Consider the following 26,824-nt stretch of genomic DNA (forward strand, 5'->3'; position numbering starts at 1 on the left):
ATTATTAAATCAGTGACACATCTACAGTTTTGCATTAGTGTGTATCTGTGAGTCGATGTAAAATACCATGATGCTTATGAATGTGTGGACTGTCTTACCTCAGGGGGGGATTTACTTTTCTGTTATGCCTCTGTTGATTTTGATCTGTTATCATGTATTCATTACTACATTTGTTAGAACATCCACTGACTCACCTTTCGATGTGAAGTTGTAATGCAGACGATATATGTTGGTGGAGACATAAGATTTTAACTTTGTACAAGTTGTTAAAAATAAAAAAAATAAAATAAAAAAACAAAAGGGGGAGTTTTTCCTCTCCACTGTCGCTATAAGCATGCTTGTGAGGGATTGCATTCGATTTAATGAGTCAATTCAATCAACTGGTTTTCCTTAGATGGAAAACTTTGAATTAATTTGACTGTATGATCCGGTGAACTGTAAAGTGCCTTGAGATGACTTGTGTTGTTAATTGGCGCTATATAAATAAACTGATTGAACTAATCAACAGGCTTTTTCTTGTCAGTGTTCCACATCGCCTTCTCCCATGGAATCAAACAGAGCACAACTTAAAATAACACATCTACCTTACAAACTAGAAATTATTGGAGCAATTATTAATAATTAAGCCTAAACAGGGTCATAATACCCTTAAACAGTACATAAATAAGAAAACACAATAATCCCACAAGAATAATAAAATATCACATACCTGCTTTCACATAGAAAATAGTAATCAACAGGCTTTTTCTTGTCAGTGTTCCACAGCGCCTGTTTAACCATAAACAATAATATTTTCAGCACATGAATTTTCATGATGATTGATCACTAATTTTATTTGTCAAGTAATGCAGCCTAATTCTTTCTGGAAATGCTTTTTCATTTTCAAATTTTACATTTCAAATTGAATTTTGGTATGTGTTTGCTGGGGTACATTTTGAAAAAATAAATCTCAAATGTATTTTTTGTGAGGAACCAAATGCAGAGGCTAACAGGGAGGGGTGAGTTCTTAAAAGGTTTAATGGAAGAACAGGCAGCAAAAAACGAATCCAAAAATCCAACATAAAAATCAAACACAAACCAGAACCATGGAGACATCAGGGGGAAACCATCAAGGAGCCAGGGTGAGAAAAAAGTAAGACGAGGAACCAGCAAACAGGGACTGCAGAGGGACTGAATTTATGGCTGACTGAACAAAGGTAGGACTAATGAGCTGTTAAGGAGCAGGTGTGACTAGAGCTGATGAGGAAGCCAAGGGAAAAGAACACAAGGGGGCAACAGAGGACAGACAGAAAAACCTAAGCAACTTAAATGAATCTAGACACAAAAATAAAGCTAGAAAACAAGGAAAAACCTGGATAAACTTGAAACTGAAAACTTAGAGAAAAACAACAGAACCAAGATCGTTACATTTCTTTTTCATTTTAATTAGGTAAAAGGATGAGCAGTGTTGAAGAAGAAAATTAAAATGCAAATCGGATGATTGATTAATAATTTCATTTATGAGTCAAAAAATGCAGCGACATTCTTAAAATGAAAAAGCATTTCTGAAAATGCTTTTTCATTTGAAATATGGTAACGATTTGCTTCCATAGTTAGGTCAGGAAAAGAGCAGTTGAGGTTCACTAGGTTAAATCAACAAACAACTTAAGCTATGCTGAAGCAGTAAAGAAGGTTCAGGAACTACATAAAAAACATGGGTGACATTCAAATCCTGAGGAAAGAACCAGAGCAACAGTAATAAGTAACTCTATAGATTTTGATAAAGTGATTTTATTCATTACATATGTAATTAATTGTACGGACCAGGTCAAACAGGAAACTGAAAAAATCAAGATCATTGTAAAAGGAGCTGAAAATATTCTAGGGATGAGGAATATCTCTTGGGAACAGATCAAACAAAAACTTGAAGCAGATGGCAAACATCCAGGTTCAGATGACTGAACAGTATGTTAATATTACAATGGAATGCTAAAAGTTGAATAGGAAATAGTTAAGAGTTAAAAGGATTTAGATAAAAGTTAAAAATAAAACCTGAACTTATATGTATTCAGGAAACCTGGCTAAAACCTACATTAGACTTTTTAATGGTTATCATAGTATTCAAAGGGATAGAGAGGAGGGTAATGGAGGTAGATGTATAATTCTTTTAAAGAGAGGGTTGCAGTATAAACTACTAGCAAAGGGAAAAACACTTGCATATATTACTATTGAATTATGGACAAAAGAAGGTAAATTTAAGCTGATAAATTTTTACAACCCATGTAAGAAATTATCTGTATATTTACTGGGTGAAATCATATTACATTTAAATAAAAGGGCGATATGGTGTGGTGACTTCAATGCTCACAACTCAATATGGCATAATAGGACAGAAAGCTTGCGTTTCACAGTCACTCCTAGCCAATAGATGGCGATAACACACCAAAGAGTTGCTAATTAAAACAAGGAAAAAGACATTCCGAACGTCAAGGGTTCTGACATGCTTTGCCGTCTTACCCATACTGTATGCTTAAAACAATAATAACAGCTAGAGGTAGGAAGTACAGCACACGGTCGATTCCAGGACGGACCCTTTTAATGAGGTAGCTGTCGGTCCAAACGCTAACCGACCCTAATAGGGGTCCCTGATTAACAATGCTCCGGAGTGGAAAGGTCCTTTTCCGGATCCTCAGCTCCAGCTGCTCTACCTCTGTGAGGTACAGTGCTTCAGGGAAGGCATGGCTCACCCCCACAGGCTTCGACACGGGAATAAAGACATTTAACAGCCTGACCAAAAAGAAAGAAGCTCTGATCTTGGCTAGAGAAGGAACCGCAACATGGTAGGGAACATATTGACCATCACTCTGTTCTTACGTCTTCCAATGACCCTAAAGGATGTCTTCTCTTATCCTAGGTACAGCTGTGGACCCACAGTGTATGACCATGCTCACCTGGGGCATGCATGGTACATTATATTCTACACTGATGTTTTTATATTGTATTTGATATGCAGGTTTATACGGAAGAGGATTAGGGCCACTGAAAAAAAAAGTTAACTGATTTTTAAAATTTTATAGTCCGAATTCTGAGGAAAAATTCAGGATTCTGAGATTAAAGTCCGAAATCTGAGGAAAAAAGTCCGAAATCTGAGGAAAAAAGTCCGAATTCTGAGTAAAAAAAATCCGAATTCTGAGGAAAACAGTCAGGATTCTGAGATTAAACCCAGAATTCTGAGATTAGAGTCAGAATTCTGAGGGGAAAAAAGTCAGAATTCTGATATTAACCTCTTAACATCCACCTCATTTTGGGTAATCCTCGCCTATTTTGCATACCCAAATGGAAAAGCAAATATTATTTAGGAACTGTAAACCCAAATTACATGTGCAATACATTATTTGAAAGCTAACACCCTCTAGTTTGGGTGAGTAGATTACAGACCAACCTGCATCAGTTCAAACATGATTCAAAAGTTGTTGTTTTTTTTATTCTCGGGAATGATAGGTCTTTTTTGAACAGGTACGTTCTGGTATCAGCTTGGAGCTGGTCACAATGGCTCCACCTGCTGGTAAAAAGTTTACCAGTGAAATTTTATGCATTCTGAATTATTACCCACACTTAAGTTCCACCAGGTGGGTTTTAAGAGGTTTTCCCATATTAAACTGAAATAAAATGCAAAAATCAGTTAACTTTTTTTTTCCAGTGGCCCTAATCCTCTTCCGTAGGTTTGCAGGAACGTCTGACAAAAAAAAAAAAAAAAAACGTGCTCCAACCTCTGCTTCCTCCTAGTTCTTATGTCAGGTTTGATATCCTGCAGAGGATCCTGAGCAGGTTTTTTGGTATCACTGTTATCCATGCCATGGTCATTACTGACATTGATGACAAGATTATAAAAAGAAGTTGGGAGGTAAGCATCACAATAATATGCTCAACATATGGAGTCCTGTGAGTGATGCTAAAAGTGTTTCCTCATGGCTCAGGAAAATGTGTCTCCAGCTGTGATTGCTAGGATGTATGAGGATGAGTTTAAGAGGGACATGCTGTCATTAAAGGTAGGTTGTGCATAACTTTTCAGCTATCATCATGTCGGCTCTGCAACGTTTTTTCTCAAAGGATTCTGATAACTGTTCACGTAAAAACAAACCTGTGGCTTTCTTTCAGGTGGTTCCTCCTGCTGTGTATCTAAGAGTCACAGAGAATGTTCATCATATCGTTGCATTTATTCAAGGAATTATCAGAAATGGGCATGCTTATGCCACACCCGAAGGTGGGTATGAATAATGGTTGCTTTGAGAAAAAAAAAAAAACTTGTATAGCCCCTGTGTCTGAGGTATATGACCAGTTTTCTTTGTTTGCAGGCAACGTATATTTTGACGTTCAGTCCATAGGTGAACGTTATGGGAAGTTTGTTGGAGCTGCAAGTTCTCAGGTAGAGCCGGGTAGGTATAACTGTGGTGTTAAGAAGATAATGTTTTTTGTTTTCCCAAATGTTTGAATGTTTTTTGTAAGAACCTAACTTCGAACGGTTAATGATCCTTTGAAATTATATAAAACCTCTTTGTAAAACTGTCCTCTAAATCATTGTTTTCTAAACATGGGGTCGTGACCCTACTTGCAAGATGATTTGCTGCGGGATTTTTGTAATTCAAAAAATCCCAAAAATGCATCTCACAAGAAACCATTTCTGTATGAAATGTTTCATACCAAAAAAATTTAGTCACATGTATAATTGTAACTCGTCAATTAGTTACAATTATACTAAATGCTGAAGCAAAAAAAAAAAAGACAGCTCCTTCGGTTTTAGCCAAAAGAGCAAAAGGAAGCGATTTGTCCTTTTGTGGATGGGAATGATGTCTGCATGTTCCTTATGACCAGGTTTGGTGAGAGTTTGATTTATCTAGTTTTGTTTCATTGGTTTTGAAACAGATCAAGAATGTGAAACTTCCCAGCTGGGCTAAAAGCTTGACATAGGAAGGTGATTTACCCAATCAGCTTGAAGAGTTGTAGTGTAGTGTCCCTCTCTTTTTTCAAACACTTTCTACAGCAGACTTTCCAGATGAATACTGGATGAATACAGGTGCTGGTCATAAAATTAGAATATCATGAAAAAGTAGATTGATTTCAGTAATTCCATTTAAAAAGTGAAACTTGTATATTATATTCATACATTACATACAAACTCATATTTCAGATGTTTATTTTGTTTAATTTTGATGATTACAAATGACAACAAATGAAAATCTCAAATTCATCATATCAGAAAATTAGAATATTGTGAAAAGGTTCAAAATTGATGGCCCCTGGTGCCACACTCTAATCAGCTAATTAACTCAAACCACCTGCAAAAGCCTTTAAATGGTCTTTCAGTCTAGTTCTATAGGCTACACAATCATGGGGAAGACTGCTGACTTGACAGTTGTCCAAAAGACGACCATCGACACCTTGCACAAGGAGGGCAAGACACAAAAGGTCATCGCTAAAGAGGCTGGCTGTTCACAGAGCTCAGTGTCCAAGCACATTAATAGAGAGGCGAAGGGAAGGAAAAGATGTGGTCGAAAAAAGTGTACAAGCAAGAGAGATAACCGCACCCTGGAGAGGATTGTGAAACAAAACCCATTCAAAAATGTGGGGGAGATTCACAAAGAGTGGACTGCAGCTGGAGTGAGTGCTTCAAGAACCACCACACACAGACGTATGAAAGACATGGGTTTCTGCTGTCGCATTCCTTGTGTCAAGCCACTCTTGAACCACAGACAGCGTCAGAAGCGTCTTGCCTGGGCTAAAGAGAAACAGGACTGGACTGCTGGTGAGTGGTCCAAAGTCATGTTCTCTGATGAAAGTAAATTTTGCATTTCCTTTGGAAATCAAGGTCCCAGAGTCTGGAGGAAAAGAAGAGAGGCACTTCATCCACGTTGCTTGAAGTCCAGTGTAAAGTTTCCACAGTCAGTGATGGTTTGGGGTGCCATGTCATCTGCTGGTGTTGGTCCATTGTGTTTTCTGAGGTCCAGGGTCAACGCAGCCACATACCAGGAAGTTTTAGAGCACTTCATGCTTCCTGCAGCTGACCAACTTTTTGGAGATGCAGATTTCATTTTCCAACAGGACTTGGCACCTGCACACAGTGCCAAAGCTACCAGTACCTGGTTGAAGGACCATGGTATCCCTGTTCTTAATTGGCCAGCAAACTCTCCTGACCTTAACCCCATAGAAAATCTATGGGGTATTGTGAAGAAGAAGATGCAATACACCAGACCCAACAATTCAGAAGAGCTAAAAGCCACTATTAGAGCAACCTGGGCTATCATAACACCTGAGCAGTGCCACAGACTGATCGACTCCATGCCACGCCGCATTGCTGCAGTAATACAGGCCAAAGGAGGCCCAACTAAATACTGAGTGCTGTACATGCTCATACTTTTCATGTTCATACTTTTCAGTTGGCCAACATTTCTATAAATCCTTTGTTTTTATTGGTCTTCAGTAATATTCTAATTTTCTGATATGATGAATTTGAGATTTTCATTTGTTGTCATTTGTAATCATCAAAATTAAACAAAATAAACATCTGAAATATATGAGTTTGTATGTAATGTATGAATATAATATACAAGTTTCACTTTTTAAATGGAATTACTGAAATCAATCTACTTTTTCATGATATTCTAATTTTATGACCAGCACCTGTATTATATGATATTATATTGAATACTGCTTCAAGTGTAAAATAAAAGCTCAACTTTGAAATGGACAAAGGAGGGCCATATGCAGGTTGGATTTATTTTCCTTAACACCCATAATTTATTAACTGAATTTGGTGTAAATCAGTGTTACCTTTGACTAACATGTGAATTTGTTAAATGTTCTGAAACATTCCGTGCAACAAAGCGGCAAAAAGCCAAAATCAATTTGCAGGAGTTGAAAAATCGGAACTTTTGTTTACATATTTATGGCTGTGAGCTACAGCGAAGGAGGCAGTGAATCGTTCTTAAGAATATTTAAGGTGACTTTTGAAGAAGCTGTTTTGATTTAGCCTTAGAAGGAATATTTCTCCGCCATACCTCGAGTGCAGACACAAGTCAGCCAATTCCTTCTTTTCCACACTCTGTCGCTGTCTGCATGGGCAAGCTTTGCTGATCCTCAGTTATACTCTCAACTCCAGCAATTAGCGTCTAGAGGCTAACTCCAGCCAGCCCTAGTTTCTTCTAGCTCTGTCTCCCTGCTGGGTTTCTCCGATTTACCAATATCCTACCCCTGAGCAGCCGTGGTCTCACCCCTTCAGTTTTTGGTCTCCGGGTGGACTTATCCTATCTGCCACTGTGCTCCCCTGATCCTCAGCAGTTAGCTTCTCCCATTATTTTCCCTTTTTTTCCCAAAGCGGAACAGGAGGTCCCCGAACTGGGTTATGGGTATGCGGAAGTAAGGCTGAAAGCGACCCTTTTCCAGACGTAGCCACTGGAGGAGGTGGTGGATTTTCCAATGCTAGTTCCATCTCTGGGAATCCAGTGAATGCATGCAGCTTTGCTCGGTTTGGAGGATTTAAAAAAGAAAGAAATGTCTGCCATGCTGGGGTGAGACCAATGACCAGCAGACTGCATAATGTAGAAAGTCACCAGCGTGGTGACTTTTATTTTGTGAACGTACCTGAACTCTTATTCTCACAGTTGTCCAAAATAACAAATAATAAATTTCTTTATTCTGTCTGTTACCCTAGGCACTTCAAATAAACGGGACTCCAGGGATTTTGCCCTGTGGAAGACGTCCAAACCTCACGAGCCGCACTGGGAATCTCCATGGGGCCATGGAAGACCTGGCTGGCATATTGAATGTTCGACTATTGCCAGGTTCAAATTCCCTCTGTTATATTTCTTCTCTACTGAGCTGTTTAGAAACTGAACAGTTTTGCTATTGCTTTGAATATTTCAGCTAAAGATACTTCTGTATTGGTAATAAATACTGTTATAATAATGTTCCTGAGTTCAAATCCTGTTCAGGATCTTTTCCTCTATGTAACTGAGCTAAAAAGGTGAATATTTAGGCCTAATCTCAATACACCCCCTACTTGCTACCACAAGTACTCTACCACTGGGCTTTGTAGTCTTCCCTATTAATTGGGACACCCCTCGCTGCATATATAACACTCTGGTACGTAAACAACTGTGTATGCACATAGATAAGATACCTAGCACCATAACAGAGGAGAAAAGCTTTTGTAGCAATGATGGCGTCATCGCTGTATATTGGCCTGATGAATCATTTAAAATAACTCGTATTTGTAAACAGTGCCTTTAAATATATAGCACGCATGATTAAATGTTTATCCTTGAACAAATGTCACATCCTGTGACTACTCTGCTGTACAATTGTTGGTGCTTTTAGATTAAGTTCCATTACGATATTAATGTTTTAGGTTTTGTTGCATTGATGAAATTATAGAAACACAATAAAGAAGTCAGATTTTATTGTTATTTTTGTTTTAGGGGACAAAATGGAAGAAAGTTCACACACCTGCATAGGAGCGCTACCTGTTCGATCTGTGGAAGGTTTTCCATGCTTGCAACAAAAGTACCATAATTTTCGGACTATAAGCAGCGACTTTTTCCCCATTTTTCGACCATGCGGCTTTTATAATAATGCAGCTTATCTGTGGACTTTTAAAGCTAACGGCCACTAGGGTAATACACACAAGTACAGTAGCCGCGCGCGGGTGGTACGAGATAGAACGACAGTGAGAAAGACGGACATTGCGAGCGTAATACAGTTTGCGTTAAACATAAATAACCTGCGGCTTATAGTCCGGTGCGGCTTGTATATGTACAAATCATGCAATTTAGCTTCTGCGGCTTATATTCAGGTGCGGCTAATAGTCCGAAACTTGCATTAAGCAGCAGTAGTGGAGTTTGGAGATGCAATCCAATTCTTAAATCTGTCTTTGTGCTCCTGTTATTTATCCAGAAATTCTGGAATTGCACTTTTTCTCTCACTCCTAACTTGGTGGTCGGGCGTGAATTTAGGATTTCTTTCCAAATTACTCTTTTTATTATTTGACAACTTCTCATTACAAAGCAAACATGCAGGCAATCCTTCCGCATTGGTAATGAAAGCAAATGATTCGGTCCATTCTTCTTTGAATCCGCTGGTCTCATCAGCTATCTTCCTTTTTTTCCCCTGAGACACACCCACCGCTTTGTATAAAACAGCCTGCCATCGCTCCACACTGAAATGCGTGTTGCAGGCTGTAATGCAAATCCTCCTTAACAGAAATATTTATATTGTTTAAATGTATTTATTATACACATTTTTACAGCATTAGAAAACATAATGAATGTTTGTTTGCCCTCTTGCATACCATATTAAAACAAACAAACAAAAAGAATCCATCTTTTTCTATTTTCATACATAACTGAAAAAGCTCCAGGGAGCCGCAAGAGGGGCATTAAAGAGCCACGGGTTGTCGATCACTGATCTAGTGGGTAGCTCCGGCCTGCCGTCCTAATCTTGTCCATCTGTAACCCTCGTCGAACTTATCCAGTCTTCCTCGGGACTATTTTTAGCGCCGGTCAGCTATAGCCTCAGCCCGCTGTAGCCTCTCCCATTCTCAGATCTAATGCAATTTATTGGCAAGCTGCTGCTTTCTCTCCTCTCTCTGGATCCCGGTTTCCTCAGCGGGCTCCTCTGATCTCCTGCTGTGTTTCCTTAGCTCTAAAGGATGGCAGCCTCTTTCCGTTTCTGGTTTTCTCTCTGCCTGTGTTTACGTACTGATTCCCTGCTGCTCCTATCTGAGCCCCAAAACACTGTCTTACCTAACCTCTATTGCTCATAGAATCAGCTTAATCCAGAAAAAAAAAAAAATTGCAAGTCATTCCATAAAATCCCTGTCTTCTATGTTTTTTTGTTTTTGTTTGTTTTTTTATTGTCTCTGGCCCTTTATACGGAAGAGGATTAGGGCCACTGAAAAAGATAAAAAAGTTAACAGATTTTTATGTTTTATTTCAGTTTAACATGAGAAAGAAGTCAGAATTCTGACTTTTTTCAAAGAATTCTGAATTTAATCTAAGAATTATGACTTTTTTCTTAGAATTCTGACTTTTTTCTCAAAATTCTGACAGATAACAACCATGTTAGCATTAAGCCATAGCCATGTCTGTTTTAGAGACTAGCTCTCTTGTTTTAAAGACCTTCTGCTCCTCCATTAATAGGGGGACCCCTCGGGCACGTAAAAAGTTGCCTAATTCTGTCATTTTCCACCAATATGTCACTGGCCCTCTCAAACAACTCACATCTTTGTCAGTGAAGCTGAGTGCTCCCACGTCTCTTCCTTCATGGTGCCCATCTACATTAAGATTCTGAGATTAAAGTCAGAATTCTGAGATTAGTCAGAATTTTGAGCAAAAATTCTGAATTCTGAGATTAAAGTCAGAATTCTGAGAAAAAAGTCAGTATTCTGACTTTTTTCCTATGTTAAACTGAAATAAAATTTAAAAATCAGTTAACTTTTTTTTTTTTTTTCCAGTGGCCCTAATCCTCTTCCGTACCTTTCCCAGCATGTCAGAATATAAAATTTCTAATTTTAAAGGGCTAGATTCATATCCCTAGGGGTGTGTTGGGATTGGACCTTAATCTGAGTTAATTTCACACAGTAAGAAACCAGATGTTTTTACACAGCCTATGTATGGCATATACATCCACTGCTTTTAGCCGTAGATTGCAATTCATTTGTCTTCATTTGTCTGAAACTGAAGTAGATGTGTGTACTTTGTAACGGACTAAAATACAGACATAATGGAAAACCGTGATCCAATTGTTAGCCATTCCATTAGAGGTTATGTTTTACTGGTTTCAGCCACGTGTTTGGGAGTCAGCTAGATATTCACTCTGGCGGGATTGATCTGGCCTTTCCTCACCATGAGAATGAGATCGCTCAGAGTGAAGCCTTTCATCGGTGTGGACAATGGGCAAACTACTTCCTTCATTCAGGTGAATCCTTTATACACGACCCTAACAGGTTCTAAGATCCCTCAAACTTGCTTACATTAAATTTTTAAGCAGTCTTTCTTCTTCAAGGACTTCATAATATTCATTGGAATTTCTGCCCTTTTTTTTCAAGCTAAGTTAGCTGTTTTGATAAATTGCAAGCATTCACACTCTCATTCTTCAAGATTCTAAGGTGGTTAACATAACTAAGACAAAACCATTGAACATGAGTAAATGATGACTTATTCTCTTATGATTTCTCAAAGTTTTTAGTTAAACAGTGATAGTTCCATGAAAAAAGATTTGGCAATAACGCTACAGGTAAAGGTGTCTTCAGTGGGCAGCCTGCATTACAGATCACTGACACGTATAACAACGTCTAAATGCACAACACTGGCACTTCTAATTAATAGAGTTTGATACTTTCCAAAAGCCAGACTTAAAGTGTCCAGCTTGTCAATGCCTCGAGGCATGTTTCTTGTAATAAAGGTGGACTTTTTGCTAAGTGCATAAAGGGAGATAAAAGACCATATACAGACCATGTTTAAGGTGCGCTCCTGTTCGTCCGTCGATATGATGAGGACCATCTATTCATCCTATGGTTGGGGAAGTTAGAGTCTATGAGTACGCAGGTGGCTGGTCAGGCCAATCTGTGCACGGAAAAGTCATGGGCAATGCGGACAATGAATGGTGGCGTCTGGTGCAGGATTGGCAGCTCTGATCTTCCTGGCTTGCCTACGCTCTACAGCCACAGCGACCCGGTTTGCCTCGCAAGCTTTGGCACCTTTTTGGACAGCGGATCGCCACATTCCTCTGTCTTGCGCTGCGTTGTGCTCCCATGTGTTGTGGTCGATGTTGAAGGCCTTCAACGAGGCTTTGAGTGTGTCCTTGAAACGCTTCTTTTGTCCACCTTGGGGGCGCTTTCCTTGCTGTAGCTCGCCAAACAGCAGTTTCTTTGGGATGCGGTCATCAGACATGCGAACTACGTGTCCTGCCCATCGAAGCTGGGACTGCATCAGGATGGTGTTGATGCTGGGCAGGTCAGCACGGGTGAGGACTTCGGTGTCTGGGATGCCTTGAGGCATGTTTCTAGTAATAAAGGTGCATAAAAAGAGATAAAAGACTATACAGACCATGTTCAAGGTGCGCTATGTAATTCCACGCCACAAAGCAAGAGGGACGATTACAAACTAGCTGTGTGTCTAGATACAGTCGAAGTGGTGGGGAAGTGGAAAAACCCAAGGGGCAAGTTTGTGCGGCAACAGAGGTAGATGAGGGCGAAAAAGAGCAGGGATCAGATAGAAAAAGGGTCCTAGCGTTCTTGCTCACCTGCTCTTCTAGGTTGTCCATCTTCACGAGTCGTTTTCCACCGTGCCGGTCATACAAACAAAACAAGCCGGTAAGGTACCAAACAGGAAATGGGTATAGTGTAGAGCGGATGTAGATTTGACCAATCAGAGGCCTCCTGTCTTACAATTTTGGAGAGGTGCACCAGACTGTCCGCATAAGGGGCGGGGGTATATCTGCGTTAACTGCGACACACAAACTGGTGACCTGGTTTCTGAGGATAAACAAGCCTTTAGGCCAGAAAAAATCGCATCATCGTTACCAAACCTTTTACATTTATTATTCACCAGATGGCAGCATGGAGCTTATGAGGCATCTTGATTCTTCATCTCTCCATTACTATTGACATCTTTGAATTAGAATACTACATAAGTAGAGAAGTAATACTATGGTAGATATCTTCATAACATTTTCTTTGATGTGCCTTTGACTGATTGGGTGTTCTTATTCTTTTAGGTCACTTACACTTGAAGGGCAGTGCAGAGAAAATGTCCAAATCTCTGAAAAATTATATTTCGATCAAGGTAAAGACTTTCTGTATTAGTGCAGATTTCCTCATGGATTTGTTTCCCTCAAAATTCAATTTCTAAATATAGAAACAGTGGGTGTCATACTAGACAAAAAATGAATTTTTAAATTCTTTGTACTTTTGATTTAGGAGACGGGTACAAACCAATTTTCCGAGTGCTCCAGACTGAGATAAGAGTCTTGTTCAATCAGTCAGCTGTTATCCAAACCCAGTGTTTTTACTTGGTGACCACATTTGTTGTTACTAAGAAGCAATTATATTAGGCTGAATCATTATATATTATGCAGCTCTGCTGATATAAATTAAACTTTTACTCAGAGAATTATGGGTCACTACACCTGCAGCTGGAATGTCGGTACCAAAGGCACTCTGGGTAAATTTGTTGTCATTTCGACCAAAGAAATCACAATTGGTGACTCTATATGAGATCGAGCTACCATTGAAATTACATTGTGGAACAGAAAGTGGATCGTTGTTCAGATCAGTCTCACTGTTAACATTTGTTTTTTTTCTGTCTGAGAGAGATGGAGAGTGGATGAAGGGATGACAGACATGTTCTGGAGATGTACAGTACTCCTTAGTGCTCTTTGGTTTTGGGGAAGAAAAAAAAACATCCATGCTACACAAACTAAACTTATTTAAAACATGTTTACTCGTTCATTTTGACTTCGACTATCAAGAATGATTTTGTGTTGCTTTTCCTTTTCACATAATAATGTCTGGAAAAAATGTAAAATCCTTCAGGTTTTCATATCCTGAAGACATTCACTTATCTATGTAGCAGGTTAGTTCCATCAGCATCTGATTAGCTTTGCTAAGGCCCTATTGTATCACCTTGTAATTACAGTGGGCTGGTTTTAAATGTACATGTCAGAACTACAATCAGTTGGTTTTATAAATTACTCCTGTCTAGGAGTTTGTGGCCCTCTGTGTGATTTATATACATGGAACAATGTCTAGTTGTATTTTCTCTTGTGCTTGTAAAGCTTTATGTGACTAATTGATTTTTTTGTTTTTTTGCTTTCTACATCAGGATTTCCTACAATCTTACTCTGCTGAAGAATTTCGGATGTTTTGTCTCATGACCAAATATAGATCTGGTGGGTAACCTGAAAAACGACTGTAGAACCTCTCTTTCTCTTTGTCTCCGTTAACCCCTTGACACCTATTATTGCAAATATGCAGCAACTCTTTATATTACATACACAACCGAGACGGGATGTACATTCCCCCATTGCCAGGCATTGCACATTACATGTGGACCTAGGAACATTTGGCAAGCTTTTGTTTCCATTACAGCTGGTCCTTAACAGTGTGTGTTAGCATGACCTTTGGGAATGTCACAAATTTCTACATTTCTATGTATTAAAAAAAAATAATAATATAAATATATATATATATATATATATATATATATATATATATATATATATATATATATATATATATATATATATATATATATATATATATATACACACTACCGTTCAAAAGTTTGGGGTCACATTGAAATGTCCTTATTTTTGAAGGAAAAGCACTGTACTTTTCAATGAAGATACCTTTAAACGAGAAATTGCTAAGAAATTGATGTTTTCCTACAACGGTGTGTACTACTCCCTTCAGAGGACAGCACAAACAGGCTACTGCGGGTACTATTTAATGAAAATGCCAGTTGGGGACCTGTGAGGCGTCTGTTTCTCAAACTAGAGACTCTAATGTACTTATCTTCTTGCTCAGTTGTGCAACGCGGCCTCCCATTTATTTTTCTGCTCTGGTTAGAACCTGTTTGTGCTGTCCTCTGAAGGGAGTAGTACACACCGTTGCAGAAAATCTTCAATTTCTTAGCAATTTATCGTATGGAATAGCCTTCATTTCTAAGAACAAGAATAGACAATGAAGGAGATTGTCTTGACCACGTCTACAAGCCTAAATGCACTGAGTTGTCGCCATGTGATTGGCTGCTTAGAAAATAAGTGTTAACGAGCAGTTGGACAAGTGTACCTAATAAAGTGGCCGGTGAGTGTATATATAACGTGATAGGCTGTGTCTCCACATATATCACTGATCATGGTGGACCACCAGGAACGGAAAGGACAGGGCCAGTTTTTGGTCACGGTCCAGCTTGGCTGTGGGGATCTGGGAAGAAAGCTTGGTGCACTTTTGCAATTGTGGTTCCATATTTTCTAAGAAGCAGCACATAGACTTTTACATCTATGTATTGTTTCTTTGTAAGAAAACAGTTGAAATATATATTTTTTTATGTCTGACACTACATTACACCAAATATTTCTGTTTTAGTCCTTTTAGGAGGTAAATTAAAAAGGTAAAAAGCGTAAAAGTCCTGCAAGTGAAGTTGTGCTAACGGTAAGAAGACAGAACATATTGAACCCTAGTAACCCTGAAGCACACTTTGCCTGTTCTCCCCACAGCTATAGATTACAGTGACGGCAGTATGTTGGAAGCTCGCACCTCTCTGGAAACCGTCCGCACCTTCATCAGTGCTGCTCAGGCATATATTAGGGGTCAGTTACCCTGTTCTCCTGTGCAGGAGGATATCCTGTGGCAAAGGTAGAAACTCATTTTGAAGGTTTCATGAATGCATCCTTCTTTTGCTGGGTTTCACTCTGCTTGCTTGGTTCTTCAGACTCGCTGAAGCCAAGTCTACCATCGGGACGGCCTTAGCAGATGACTTTGACACATCCAAAGCCATTGGTGCGCTGATGAATCTCATTTATCATGGAAACTGCCAGCTACAGCCCACTACGGTAACTCAGGGTGTCTGACTCTGCAGATCCAGCGTATTATTAAGCCTTGAAGTAAGAAGTGTCATTCTTGTGTTTTTCAGTCAAGGGGAATTGCACAGAGCCCTGCAGTATTTGGTGCAATGGTTACCTACATCCAGGATGTCCTGGATATGTTTGGAATCGAGCTGCTACGCAGTAAGGTCAGGATTTGCGTGCAGACCAGCAGTCGTCTTTCCTCCAAATTCCCTTTTAGCCTCACATCTGGTTGTTTCTATGAAGGAGGCGGAGGTGCTGAGCAGTGATGGAAACTTCCAGTCAGTGGTAGAGCATCTAACTCGTTTCAGAAGCGAAGTTCGTGCATTTGCTCTCACCCGCCATAACGATGCAAATAACAAACCAGCCCTGTACCCTGAAAGAGTCCCCCTATTGGAAGCTTGTGATACCCTCAGAAAAGATTTGGTCCCCTTAGGGGTGGTGATAAAGGTAGGCTACCACTGAAGTGTTACTCTGTTTATCTATGATCTTTACCTGATGTGTTCTTTGTTTTCAGGATAGAGGAGAGGCGTCCACATGGGAAATAAAACCGAGTCGCAGAACGGCAATGACTAGCAAACATGAGGACAAATGATGGATTAAAGGAAACTGTTAGAAATGTTATAGTCTTTCATTTATTTGTGATCAAATAAAGATTTATTTTCCATGGCTGTCATCCTTGGGTCAGGCCAAGTGATGGAAGTTATTACTTCCCGTTTGATAGTAAAGAATTAATGAAAACCTCCTTCGATATTAAAAAAAGGGATTTTAAATGATGGATTCGCTTGCTGATAACAAGCTACTGAGCCTATGGGACTGATAACCACTAATAACGACCATTTATTGGGATAATATCCAAAGCGGCTGCAAACAGCCAGTTAGTATTTACTGTGGGATGGAAGACAGAATCAAACTGAGAACCATGACACGATGACCTGGTTCCATCTATTAGAATGTTTTTATTCATCTTTACCTTCTGCCAAAGGATTACCTCTAAATAGATACACTGATCTACTTCACTTCAATCTTATCGTGGTCACAACAGGCTATGGTAATGCAGTTTTGATATGTATTAGTTTGACCAAACCCGAGTTCCTTATATCTGACATAAACGTTTTTTTTCTTGTCAAAATTACCATTTCATCCAAAATGACATCACATCTAGAATAAACATTCTTTGCATCTAGAAATTCATTTCAGATCTCCATATTCCTATTTTAGTTATCATACAGGGTTTCTGCGGGTCATTAAAAGTCATTTAATTATATTTTTAATTAAGGCCTTAATTGGCATTAAAATTTATTAAATGTGATTATCATGGCATTTAAAATGCTTTGTAAAAAATTAAAAAACTTTGTCAAATATATCAGATTTAACTGGTTCCATGTGTTTGCGTGGAACTGCTCCTGGTTGATCCTAAAGCCGTATGTTCGGAACAGAAGCTCGAGGCACAGAAAAAGAGAATGGGGAAAATGCTAATTTTAACATAAGCGGCTGGAAAACGAGAAATTCGGGACATAGCTGCAGCCTGTCGATGGTAAAGATTACGAAAGATTTGGCCGTGTTATATATATATATGAGAGTAATGGGTACTTATTGATGGCATTAAAATTATGTCTAACAGCATTAAAAAGCATTAGAGTTCCTCCTTCCTGGATAAACCCTGTCATAGATATTGAGTCAAGCTGATAAATGTAAGAAGGGCCACTAAAAATGTGTTAACCTTTCTAGTTATTTAAAACTTAATTTCAGGGAATAAATACTAGGTAAAATACTATGATTACTATAACAAAAGAATTAAGTTTCTACTGGAAAAATTTACTTAGAATATATAGTTCAGTCTATCAGTGTGATTTTGATCAGGAAGAATCTTATTTTAGTGATCTACAAGAAGAACACCACAGAGTGCTTTTAATAAATGTAAAAACCGGTGTGATTTATCACAGGTGACACTATTACTAAGATTAACAGCTGTCCTTCTGGCAAAAGGAGGATGTAGCAACTATTACCAGCAGCAGGGGGAGCTATATATCCCTGCTGTTAAACAGGAACTTTTATGTCTTTTGAAAATTCAAGCATTCTTTGCTGCTCCACTGGAGCTTAGTGTAGTGATGGGCCCAGCAACACCGATGCGCCGGCGCATTTGTCGAGCTCAAACAGCCACATCAGAAAGTCACATGACCAATGTAGGAGCTGTTTCGGACTGGCTGACGCACTAAACTGAGTTTATCATCAAATAAACCAAGAGATATGAAGTAACCTCAAGGCAAAAGAAAGATTTCAGCCATATGGGACCATTTGGATCCATTTGTTTTAATTGTATCATCCTGTTCCTCCTAGTGAGTTATCTAAATTGAAACTAATTTAAAATTGTCTTGGTTTGCTGTTTACCGTAGTTCTTTTAAATAAATCCTAGTCCACAAAAGTCCATATTAACATGTTCATTTAAATTTTCTCATTTTATGTTTATATTTATGGATTGCATATAACATCTCAAACATATTTTCAATTTTAACTAAGATCTGTAATAGCACATTATAGTAAACGATGGCTTAAATCATATAGGTCATCAAATCTGTGTCAGTTTAGCCTGACAAAGGGGCTGCCTTCAAATGATTTCCAGGAGTCAGTTACATAGCATCAGTACAGTTTCCCAATGTGTCGAAACGCTTCATAACACCTCATGAACCCATCACTACTCCTCTGCAGAAACCGATAATACTTTGGTTGATGCACAGCATTAAGATGAAAGATAAGACAAAAAGATGTCAGAAACATTTTAATTCCTCTGCAAAATACAGTGCTGTAGTACTCGCTTCCATGATGACCCAACGTTGCGATCAAACGGCAAACATCCCCTTTATTTTCAGGCAGAGCTGCAGCTCTCAGGCATCAGGTTAATGAGGGAGTTGCTGGCCTGAGCTAGCTCTGTGATGGAGACTCTGCCTCTCTGTCTGATGAACCGAGCCACGGAGTCCAGCTCCTCTGGGGTGATGAAAATGAACTTCCCTCTGTCGTCGATCACACCTGCAGCAACACGGAGCAAGCCATTGCCATATTAAAAAGAAAAGAAAAAAAAAAGTTTCCATCCAAGCAGTCAGTTTTTCAGGTTGCTGAAAACCAAAACTCTTTCTTCCAGAATATCATTGGGAGCTCATAAATTATTTGAATAAACATTTGATAAAATTACAACAATGTTTTAAATCCACTGCAGACAAAGTAAATAAACATTTGTTTTTAAATGTCAAAAACACAAACTTTAACTTATGACTTAAAAAAACCCAGGAAACCCCTTAAGGTGTCCACGCAACTCTTAAGTTTATGATCATTAGTTCAAAATGTCTGAGTTAAATGTATTTGATTTATGCCTCAACATTCCAAGTTATTAGAAAGTTTGTGCTAGTTTATGCTTGGATCCAATCTAACCCACGGAGTGTTCCACATTCATACTATTAAACGATTAACCCTCTCCAGACAGATGTTGCAGAATTGCAACAGCTAAATGCCACTTAGCTAATTACTCCACATCCGTATTTTAAGAGCGTTTGTTACTCAGAAGTTAAATAGAAGGACTTAGTTGTGCATTTGCAACAAACAGTTTCTCTCCAGCTCACCAGATGGCACTGCTAACTCACTTTCACCATGGCTGAGTCCTTGGTGTCACTGAAACAGATTTTCTAAGCACCAATTTAATGTATTTCACTACCAATTTCCATTATTTTGAAATCAATACTACATAAGATGAATCATGAATATGTATAGATATGACACACGCCAATTAGTAGATTTTATCTCCTCTGGGTTTTTCACCAGAGGCATCTCGATTTCAATGTTGTGGATTTGCAACGTGTGCCCAAACAGCTACCAATAGATGCTACATGCTTCATCTACTAGTTTGCCTACATTTTGAGCAACAGTTTAACAGAAACTGCCTTCTTAAGAGGTTTTGAGATGTCGGTGGAGAAAAAGTTGTCTCTAATTTTTAGAACATTTTTTGTTCAAATTTTGTTTTGTTAATTTTTTGTTTGTGACATCCAAATAAAGTTAACGTTCATATCAGATTCAGTCTTCAGTGTTAATTTATCACTCCGGGTCACCGTTGCGAATCTGCAATATCCCAGAATTCATTGCATGTGAAGGTCTCTCTCCAAAAGAAGTCTGAATTGTATATTATTACTCCATATGATCATTTTCTCCAAATATCAGATTTTTTTCCTGCAACTACAACTTAATTTGAGCCTGAGAGGGTTAAATGCAAGCGTGGAAAGACCAGGAATGCCCAGCTGTTACACCGATCAGGAAGGAGGCAGGTTCTGGTTTACAATGTCTGTATCAACTCCAGATCGATACATAAGACCTTGTGCAGCTAAATCTGAAGCCGTCCTACCCATCGTTGCCCACATAGCTGTGTCAAGACGAATGAATCAAAACCTTGCCAATACACCCGAGTTTCCCAGTTTAAAGAGCAAGTCTTTCTGAAGAAATAGATGTAGACTAGGGATGGAATGGTTTATAAAAACCGTCCGAACCCTTCGTTTCGACTGTCTCGGTTCGTTTCGTTTCTTGGCCTTTTTCTCACAGGCCAAGCGTTTACACTCCAGAGCAGAAGGTGGCGGTACTGCGACCACAGCCAACCACCAGTAGAGAAGAAGAAGCGAAGCAGCGTAGCCGGTGTAGCAGAGAAGAATCAATTGTTGTAAAGAATTGTGTGGGTATTGCGAGTGGGAAAGAACAGGAGTTGGAAGACGCGCCAGCAGCACTTTATAGGTCTGCTGTATGGGACCACTTTGCATTTAGAGTGACCTACAATGACGGCGGAAAGAAAGTTATGGATAAAAGTGCAAGCATTGTGCAACACGTTTTGTTTATGCTAACAGCAACACGACCAACAGGTCATGCTAACCCCGAAATCCCACATACTCCGTCAGCGCTCCGCCCCGCTGCGCTCCAGACCGCCTGCACAAAGCAAAGCCTACAGCCTCCGCTGTGGCTCCCGTCCGCTCCGCTCTGCGTTCCTTGGAGATCGTAAAGGGCATGCGCGAGATGATTAAACTCAAAGCAGCAAAACATGCGGAAATGATCCAGGGTTTCTGCGAATCATTAAAAATAATTACAATCCATTATTTGGATTTTTTCATTAATTTAATTTTTAAAAAAGTATTCAGAAATCTGACCTCATCAGATACTTTTTCTCTTGTCTGGGGATGTGGTCAGGCTACATCAATTCATCAATGGAATGTGACTGAAGGTTTGTATCTCATAGTTCCACTGGTCTAATCTGAACCTCTTGGAGGATCTCTCATGTTCCCATCTTTAGAATCTCCAAAGCCAGCACAAGAAACTCCCAGATAAAAAGAAACCTGGTCCTAACCTGTGAGTGTTCCTTCAGACAAAAGGTCTTGCAGTCTGGCGATTGCATCCTGTGTCCTCATCCCAAAATGAGATGCCAAGTCCTCCAGGAGAACAACTTTAAATGTCTGCAAACAGAGATCAGTAAATCCGCAACTCAAAAACACCAGCAGGCTAAATATGGACACTGGGGGTCCCGCTCACCTTGATGTAGTTGATGAAGTCCTGCAGCAGATTGAGTGACTAAAAACAAAAAAGTGAAAACAGTTTAAAACCAAAGCCTTTTAAAAATAAATCAAGATAAAACGAGTCTGAAATCTAAACCTGGTCTTCTGACAGCTGTTCTTGCTCTCCGTGGTCCTCAACAATAAACGAGGCTTTGAGCTTCAAGTACTCCTCCTCCTCTCGTTGCTCTTGTTCCTCTTTAGCCCGCTTCTCCTCCTCTTCCTACAGAAAGAAGCATCACATAGTCTCAGCACTTCATCCCATGGAATGCAGCCGGACACATCTTCACTGGAATCAACCTGTTTCTTTTCCTGCATTCGCTCCCTCTCCTCTTCTTGCCGTTTCTCCTGCTCTCGGAGTTCTTGCATCTTCCTCCTCTCCGCCCGCTCCTCCATCTCTGCCTAAAATAAATAAAACAAAAAATAATCAAAATTGACCTTGCTGTACATGCAAACAACCTTGTAGCACAAATTGGTATGTATATACATAACAAGTTGTGCGAAAATGTGCAGTAATTCAAATTGTTGGTGGAACATTTCAAACAATAAAGTATTCAAATTCTCTAAAATACACATGAATTAGTGAATTTAGGCTCCAATCAGTCTGATCGAAACAGCCTCGACCTTTTTGAAGCAGCAAGCATCATCCCAGTTGCAGAACCACAAACCTCTTCCCACATTCTTGTTAACATTTTGTCAAAAACTACCTAAAGTCTGATTTTATAAGGTATAATTACACAACATCCTGCTAATTCAAAAAAAACCCACCCAAGCTGGAATACATCAGAAGGGATGTTAATCAAAAACAAATTTTACAAGTCAGTAATCAAAAATATACATACATCTTCTTCAATCATTATAAATACAGTTGTTATGTAACAGGAGTTCAGTAACAAATTATTGCAAACACTTGGATGCCAGCTCAAATGTAGTTCTCTTAGCTATATATCGCCACGACTGTCCTGCATGACAAAAGCGGAGCATGAAAGAGAGACAGTGGTTGACGGACTTATGGATCCACTCGCTCAGGAGGACAGATTTCTGTGCTTTTTCACCAAGTCTCAACACAGAAAAAAAGACACTAGATAAAGGGACTAGAGAGGTCGGAAAAGTTGCTAAATATAGCGACAAAAGTGCTTCATTATTATGCCCATTAGGTGTCATTGTTTGAAATCTGTAATGCAACAGTAACACTTTGTAACTGGTTCCCTAAGTATTTCACCCATTCAAATTATTTGACTTTTTGGAAATTTCTTCTCTTTTCTTTTTTTTTTTGATGAAAGCTTAACAGTTATCTTACTTAAATGAAGTCTGCTTATTTTACAAGCAAAATGCAAATGAAAGGGGTGAAAGATGTACTTGCACACAGTGGCATACACGGACATTTTTAACGTCAGGGGTTAGAAGACATATAAAAAGGGACACCAAATAGCACGTCCTCACCACAGGCTTTCAAGGGGGCCCATGAAACCTGTTTTGGCTCCTGAGAGGGCACTTAAACATATAGTCCAGCTCCCAACCCATTTTCACTCGAACTTCAGCATGTATTTTGGCTCCAATATAATTGTAGCCGCAATTGTGAGAAAAATGCTCGCACTGTATCCTGTAAATAGGGGCGTGGGAGCTAAGCGGTTAATCAGTCACCTAATCGGAATGGAATCAAATTCATGTCTTATAAAGTTAACAATCTTGGTGTTAATTTTGACCAGGACCTGTCATAATAAAGAATGAATTTTCTTTTTTCATCTGTGCAATATTGCAAAAATTTGAAATCTCCTGTCCAGAGGTGATGCTGAGAAACTAGTCCATGCATTTGTTACTTCAAGGCTGGACTATTATAATTCTTTACTATCAAGAAGTCCACAAACTGTAGTTAAAAGCCTTCAGCTGATCCAAAATGCTGCAGCCAGAGTTCTAATTAAAATTAAAAAGAGAGATAATATCTCTCCTATCCTGGCTTCTCTTCATTGGCTTCCTGTTAAATCCAGAATGGAATTTAAAATCCTCCTTCTCACATATAAAGCCTTAAATGGCCAAGCTCCATCCGATATCAGAGATCTGATTGTTCCTTATGTTCCTAACAGAGCACTTCGCTCTCAAACTGCAGGTTTATTACTTTTTTTTTATTTATTATTAGTGGTTCCTTGAATTTCAACATGGGAGCTGGCTCAGAGCTCGTCTGCCTGGCTGTGTCTTTCCTAGACGGGGCTGCCTGTGGAGCTGGTTAACAAGTTCCTTTTGTATCTATGCTTATTTCTGTATGTCTGCTTCTGTCTCCCTGAACTCCACTCAACCTCAGCAGATGGCTGCTCACACTGAGCCTGCTTCTGCTGGAGGTTTCTTCCTGTTGAAGTGGAGTTTTCCTACAGCATGCTGGGTGTGAGGAATTGCTGGAGTGTCATAAACAAAATGCAAGTGAAAATCAACACCACAACCTTCTCTAGGAGGACAATGACTTGATGCAATCAGCTGGTTTTCCTGGATAGAAACTTAATAACCAATATGATTGTATTGTAGCAGTAAAGTGCGTTCAGATGGTGTGTTGTGAATACTACATAAATAAACTGAGTAGAACCTCTCGTTGGGCTTTCTTGGCCTGTTTCTCCTCCAACTTCTTCTGCTTCTTGGCTCCAATTTTAGCTGTTGTTTGGGTGCTCTGCAGGTCTCCTTCCTCGTCTTCAGCAGGATCCTCCTCTGAAATCAACAGAAACTTACATGTCTTACAGATCCAGTTAAATATATGTCAACCTTCAGGGTAAAGTTTCATTTCCTGTAGGATCCCAAAACACAGCTAGTCATCTCTTAATGTCATAGACTTCTTAGATTATTTAAATAATGTAACGCTGGTGTAGGTTACCCTGCTCTTCTCTCTGTGGACGTCTGTTGGCTATCACAGCAGCAAGGTTCCTTCTCCTGCGGGGCATACCAGCTCCCCGCTCTCCCAAAGCCTGCACAGGGACCGCTGCCCCCCGGACAACATCCCTCCTTTGCTCCTGATCGGCTGTAAACACAAACACTTATGTTTAAGCTCTGACTCATTGCTGTTAGTGATTACTTTACAATAGTGAGGGATTTTATAGGTTGATTTAATTAGGCCTGATACCACGGATTTTAACAACTATGTTCCTAAAGTATGAAGAATTAACAATATTTATTAAAAGCAACAAAACGGACATGTCATATGTCCCATTTGGGGCTCCGTACTAGGCTAACTGAAAAGCTGACGTAGTATTATAGCAGACGGTGAAACATGCGGTTTTCATCTCTACAGACTTGATGACAATTTCAATATTTCCATAGGAAACAAGTCTGATTCCCAGTGAATCATGTTTGAAAGTAAATGAATTCAGTGTTTCATTGTAATGTAGCTTCCTATCCTTAGCATCGAAGCTAATTGCTAACCTACCGTCCCTTGTTTTCCTCTGAACCTTCAGCGCAAACAGAATGAGGACGAGGAGGAGCACAGCAGCCAGAACATATATTACAATATCCATGGCTTAATAGTGAAAAAGCTAATTTTATTTGACTCAATATTCAGCTCATCATAAGCGACGCTGCGCAATTCACTCTCGGACTTCTTCTCTGTTTTTAGGAGCGTGGACAAAAGCAACAAGTTCTTCTATGTTGAATGGCGGATTGCAAACAGCTTATAGGTGTATACCGCCCCCTACTGTACATGAGTGTGTAGCTCTATAGTTCCACCTATTCTATTTTTTATTTTTGTGTTATGTAAAAATAAAAACAATGCTTTATGAAAAACCAAATCTACAGCTGTCCCTAAAATTCCTTTAATACTCCATTCTCTCCCTTTTTCCATAATTACTTTCCTCGTCCTCTCTCTTTCAGGTGCATATTTAATGCAATCCATCAAAACATGATCAACATTTTCTTTTCTTTCACGACCCTCACATCAATTATTATTTCTCTTCCCTAGTACAAACAAAAACTCATTCAAGTAGGTATGTCCAGTTCTCAATCCAGTATAAATTATCTCTTCCATTCTGCCTCTTTCTCCATAATTTTTAACAATTACAGATTTTTGAACCCTATATAATCTTCTCCCTTTCTTATCTTCATCCCATATCTTTTGCCAAAATTCTGTTTCTTTCTTTTAAATGATTGATTTACCTTCCCCTTTTCCCAAACGGGATCTGATCTATATTCTGCTCTCCTGAAGCCTTTTTTATCTATCTTGTCTGCTATTTCATTTCCTCTTACCCCTTTATGTGCTGGAAGCCGAAAGAACTGAACATCTATTCCATACCTAAATAATCTAAACAAACTCTGATGAATTTCTACTGCAAGGTCTTTCCTATTATTTCCTCCTGAATGAATACTTTGTATTGCAGCTTTAGAATCTGTGCAAATCACCTCCCAATCCATTCTAACCTCCTCCACCCACTGTAAACTAATAATAATTGCCTCCATTTCTGCTGTGCATATAGATAAAAAGGTCTGTTAATCTTTTACATATACATACATTAAACTGTGGAATGAATATCCCTACTCCCACATTCCCCTTTGTATTTTTTGAACCATTTGTGTAAATGTTTAAATAACTATAATACAATTGTAATAACTTTTTCTTCAATTGATTTTTAATGGCGGTTGGCAAACAACATTTTGGTGCATTACCACCACCAACCAGTAAGTTGTGTGGACCAAGACTAACAAGCTCAAAAAAAAGAAAAATACACTTATACTCAATGGGTCCGTTCAGATCCATAACCTCCCACTCTCTGGGCCAGTTTAGAACGTGAACTTCCTCGTCTCTGGGTCTGTTCAGAACCAGAACCTCTTCCTCTCTGGATCCATTAAGAACCAGAAACTACACTGGAAAAATTATCTAGAAATAAGTAAAACTTCTTAAATTAAGTGTATTTACCCTTAATTAGAGTAGGTAAATGAGATAGTTTGCCGATGGAATGAGTAGTTTTACTCTTAAAATAAGATTATTAGATAATATGCACTTAAAATAAGACAATGCAATTGTGTTTTCTTATTTTAAGTTTAAATTATCTTGGTCTATTGGCAACTCAATCTAAGAAAAAATGCACTTATTTTAAGAAAAAATAAAAATAAAAAAAATAAAAAAACTTTTTTAGATTTTGATTTTTTCCAGTGTATTCCTCTCCAGGTCAATTCAGAACCACAAACTCCTCCTCTCTTGGTCCAATCAGAACCTGAACCTCCTCATCGCTGGGTCCAATCAGATCTATAACCTCCCACTCTCTGGATCCATTCAGAACCAGAAAACTCCTCCTCTCTTGGTCCAGTCAAAACCTGAACCTCCTCATCGCTGGGTCTGTTCAGATCCAGAACCTCTTCCTCTCCGGGTCAGATCTGAATGTGAAACTCCTCCTCTTTGGGTCTGTTCAGAACCAGAGCCTCTTCCTCCCTAGGTCCATTCAGCACCAGAAACTCTTCCGCTCTGGGTCCGTTCAGAACCAGAATGTCCTAATCTCTGGGTCCATTTAGAACTAAAATCTCCTTCTCTCTGCGTCCGTTCGGAATCCAAACCTCTTCCTCTCTGGATCCGTGCAGAACCAGAACCTCCTCCTTTCTTGGTCTATTCAAAACCAGAACATCACCTCTTAGGGTCCGTTCAGAACCAGAACCTCTTCCTCTCTTGGTCCATTCAGAACCACCTC

General features: G+C 39.2%; 2 protein-coding genes across 2 annotated transcripts; one reads left to right on the top strand and one right to left on the bottom strand.

Annotated features, from left to right (window-relative positions):
• The first annotated feature begins 2,441 nt into the window (after positions 1 to 2,441).
• On the top strand, positions 2,442 to 16,276 carry cars2 (cysteinyl-tRNA synthetase 2, mitochondrial). The gene is made up of 15 exons (XM_038280974.1): positions 2,442 to 2,819; positions 2,894 to 2,944; positions 3,766 to 3,883; positions 3,957 to 4,028; positions 4,138 to 4,243; positions 4,335 to 4,415; positions 7,688 to 7,817; positions 10,817 to 10,950; positions 12,751 to 12,818; positions 13,857 to 13,923; positions 15,253 to 15,391; positions 15,468 to 15,588; positions 15,669 to 15,767; positions 15,847 to 16,050; positions 16,118 to 16,276. Exons 1-15 carry the CDS (start codon positions 2,635 to 2,637, stop codon positions 16,193 to 16,195), a joined length of 1,653 nt encoding a protein of 550 aa, XP_038136902.1. The 5' UTR covers positions 2,442 to 2,634; the 3' UTR covers positions 16,196 to 16,276.
• Positions 16,277 to 18,364: 2,088 nt separating this feature from the next.
• Positions 18,365 to 24,788, bottom strand: LOC119780801 (DDRGK domain-containing protein 1-like). Its single transcript, XM_038280975.1, has 8 exons — positions 24,580 to 24,788; positions 24,031 to 24,174; positions 23,749 to 23,867; positions 21,474 to 21,575; positions 21,274 to 21,396; positions 21,154 to 21,192; positions 20,972 to 21,077; positions 18,365 to 18,627 (listed from the first exon to the last, which is right to left on the bottom strand). The coding sequence occupies exons 1-8, from the start codon at positions 24,665 to 24,667 to the stop codon at positions 18,467 to 18,469; spliced, it is 882 nt and encodes a 293-aa protein (XP_038136903.1). The 5' UTR covers positions 24,668 to 24,788; the 3' UTR covers positions 18,365 to 18,466.
• Between the last annotated feature and the right edge of the window lie 2,036 nt (positions 24,789 to 26,824).

Source organism: Cyprinodon tularosa, unplaced genomic scaffold, assembly GCF_016077235.1.
Source record: "Cyprinodon tularosa strain WSP-4 unplaced genomic scaffold, ASM1607723v1 ctg166, whole genome shotgun sequence".
NCBI classification, from domain to species: Eukaryota; Metazoa; Chordata; class Actinopteri; order Cyprinodontiformes; family Cyprinodontidae; genus Cyprinodon; species Cyprinodon tularosa.

Coding starts and splice junctions, on each gene's coding strand:
- cars2 (XM_038280974.1), top strand. CDS start 2,635: ATGCTCCGGAGTGGAAAGGTCCTTTTCCGGATCCTCAGCTCCAGCTGC. Junction 7,818..10,816: donor GAATGTTCGACTATTGCCAG/GTTCAAATTCCC, acceptor TACTGGTTTCAG/CCACGTGTTTGGGAGTCAGC. Junction 12,819..13,856: donor AAAATTATATTTCGATCAAG/GTAAAGACTTTC, acceptor TTTCTACATCAG/GATTTCCTACAATCTTACTC.
- LOC119780801 (XM_038280975.1), bottom strand. CDS start 24,667: ATGGATATTGTAATATATGTTCTGGCTGCTGTGCTCCTCCTCGTCCTC. Junction 24,175..24,579: donor TCAGAGGAAAACAAGGGACG/GTAGGTTAGCAA, acceptor TTGTGTTTACAG/CCGATCAGGAGCAAAGGAGG. Junction 18,628..20,971: donor GTCTGAAGGAACACTCACAG/GTTAGGACCAGG, acceptor GTGTTGCTGCAG/GTGTGATCGACGACAGAGGG.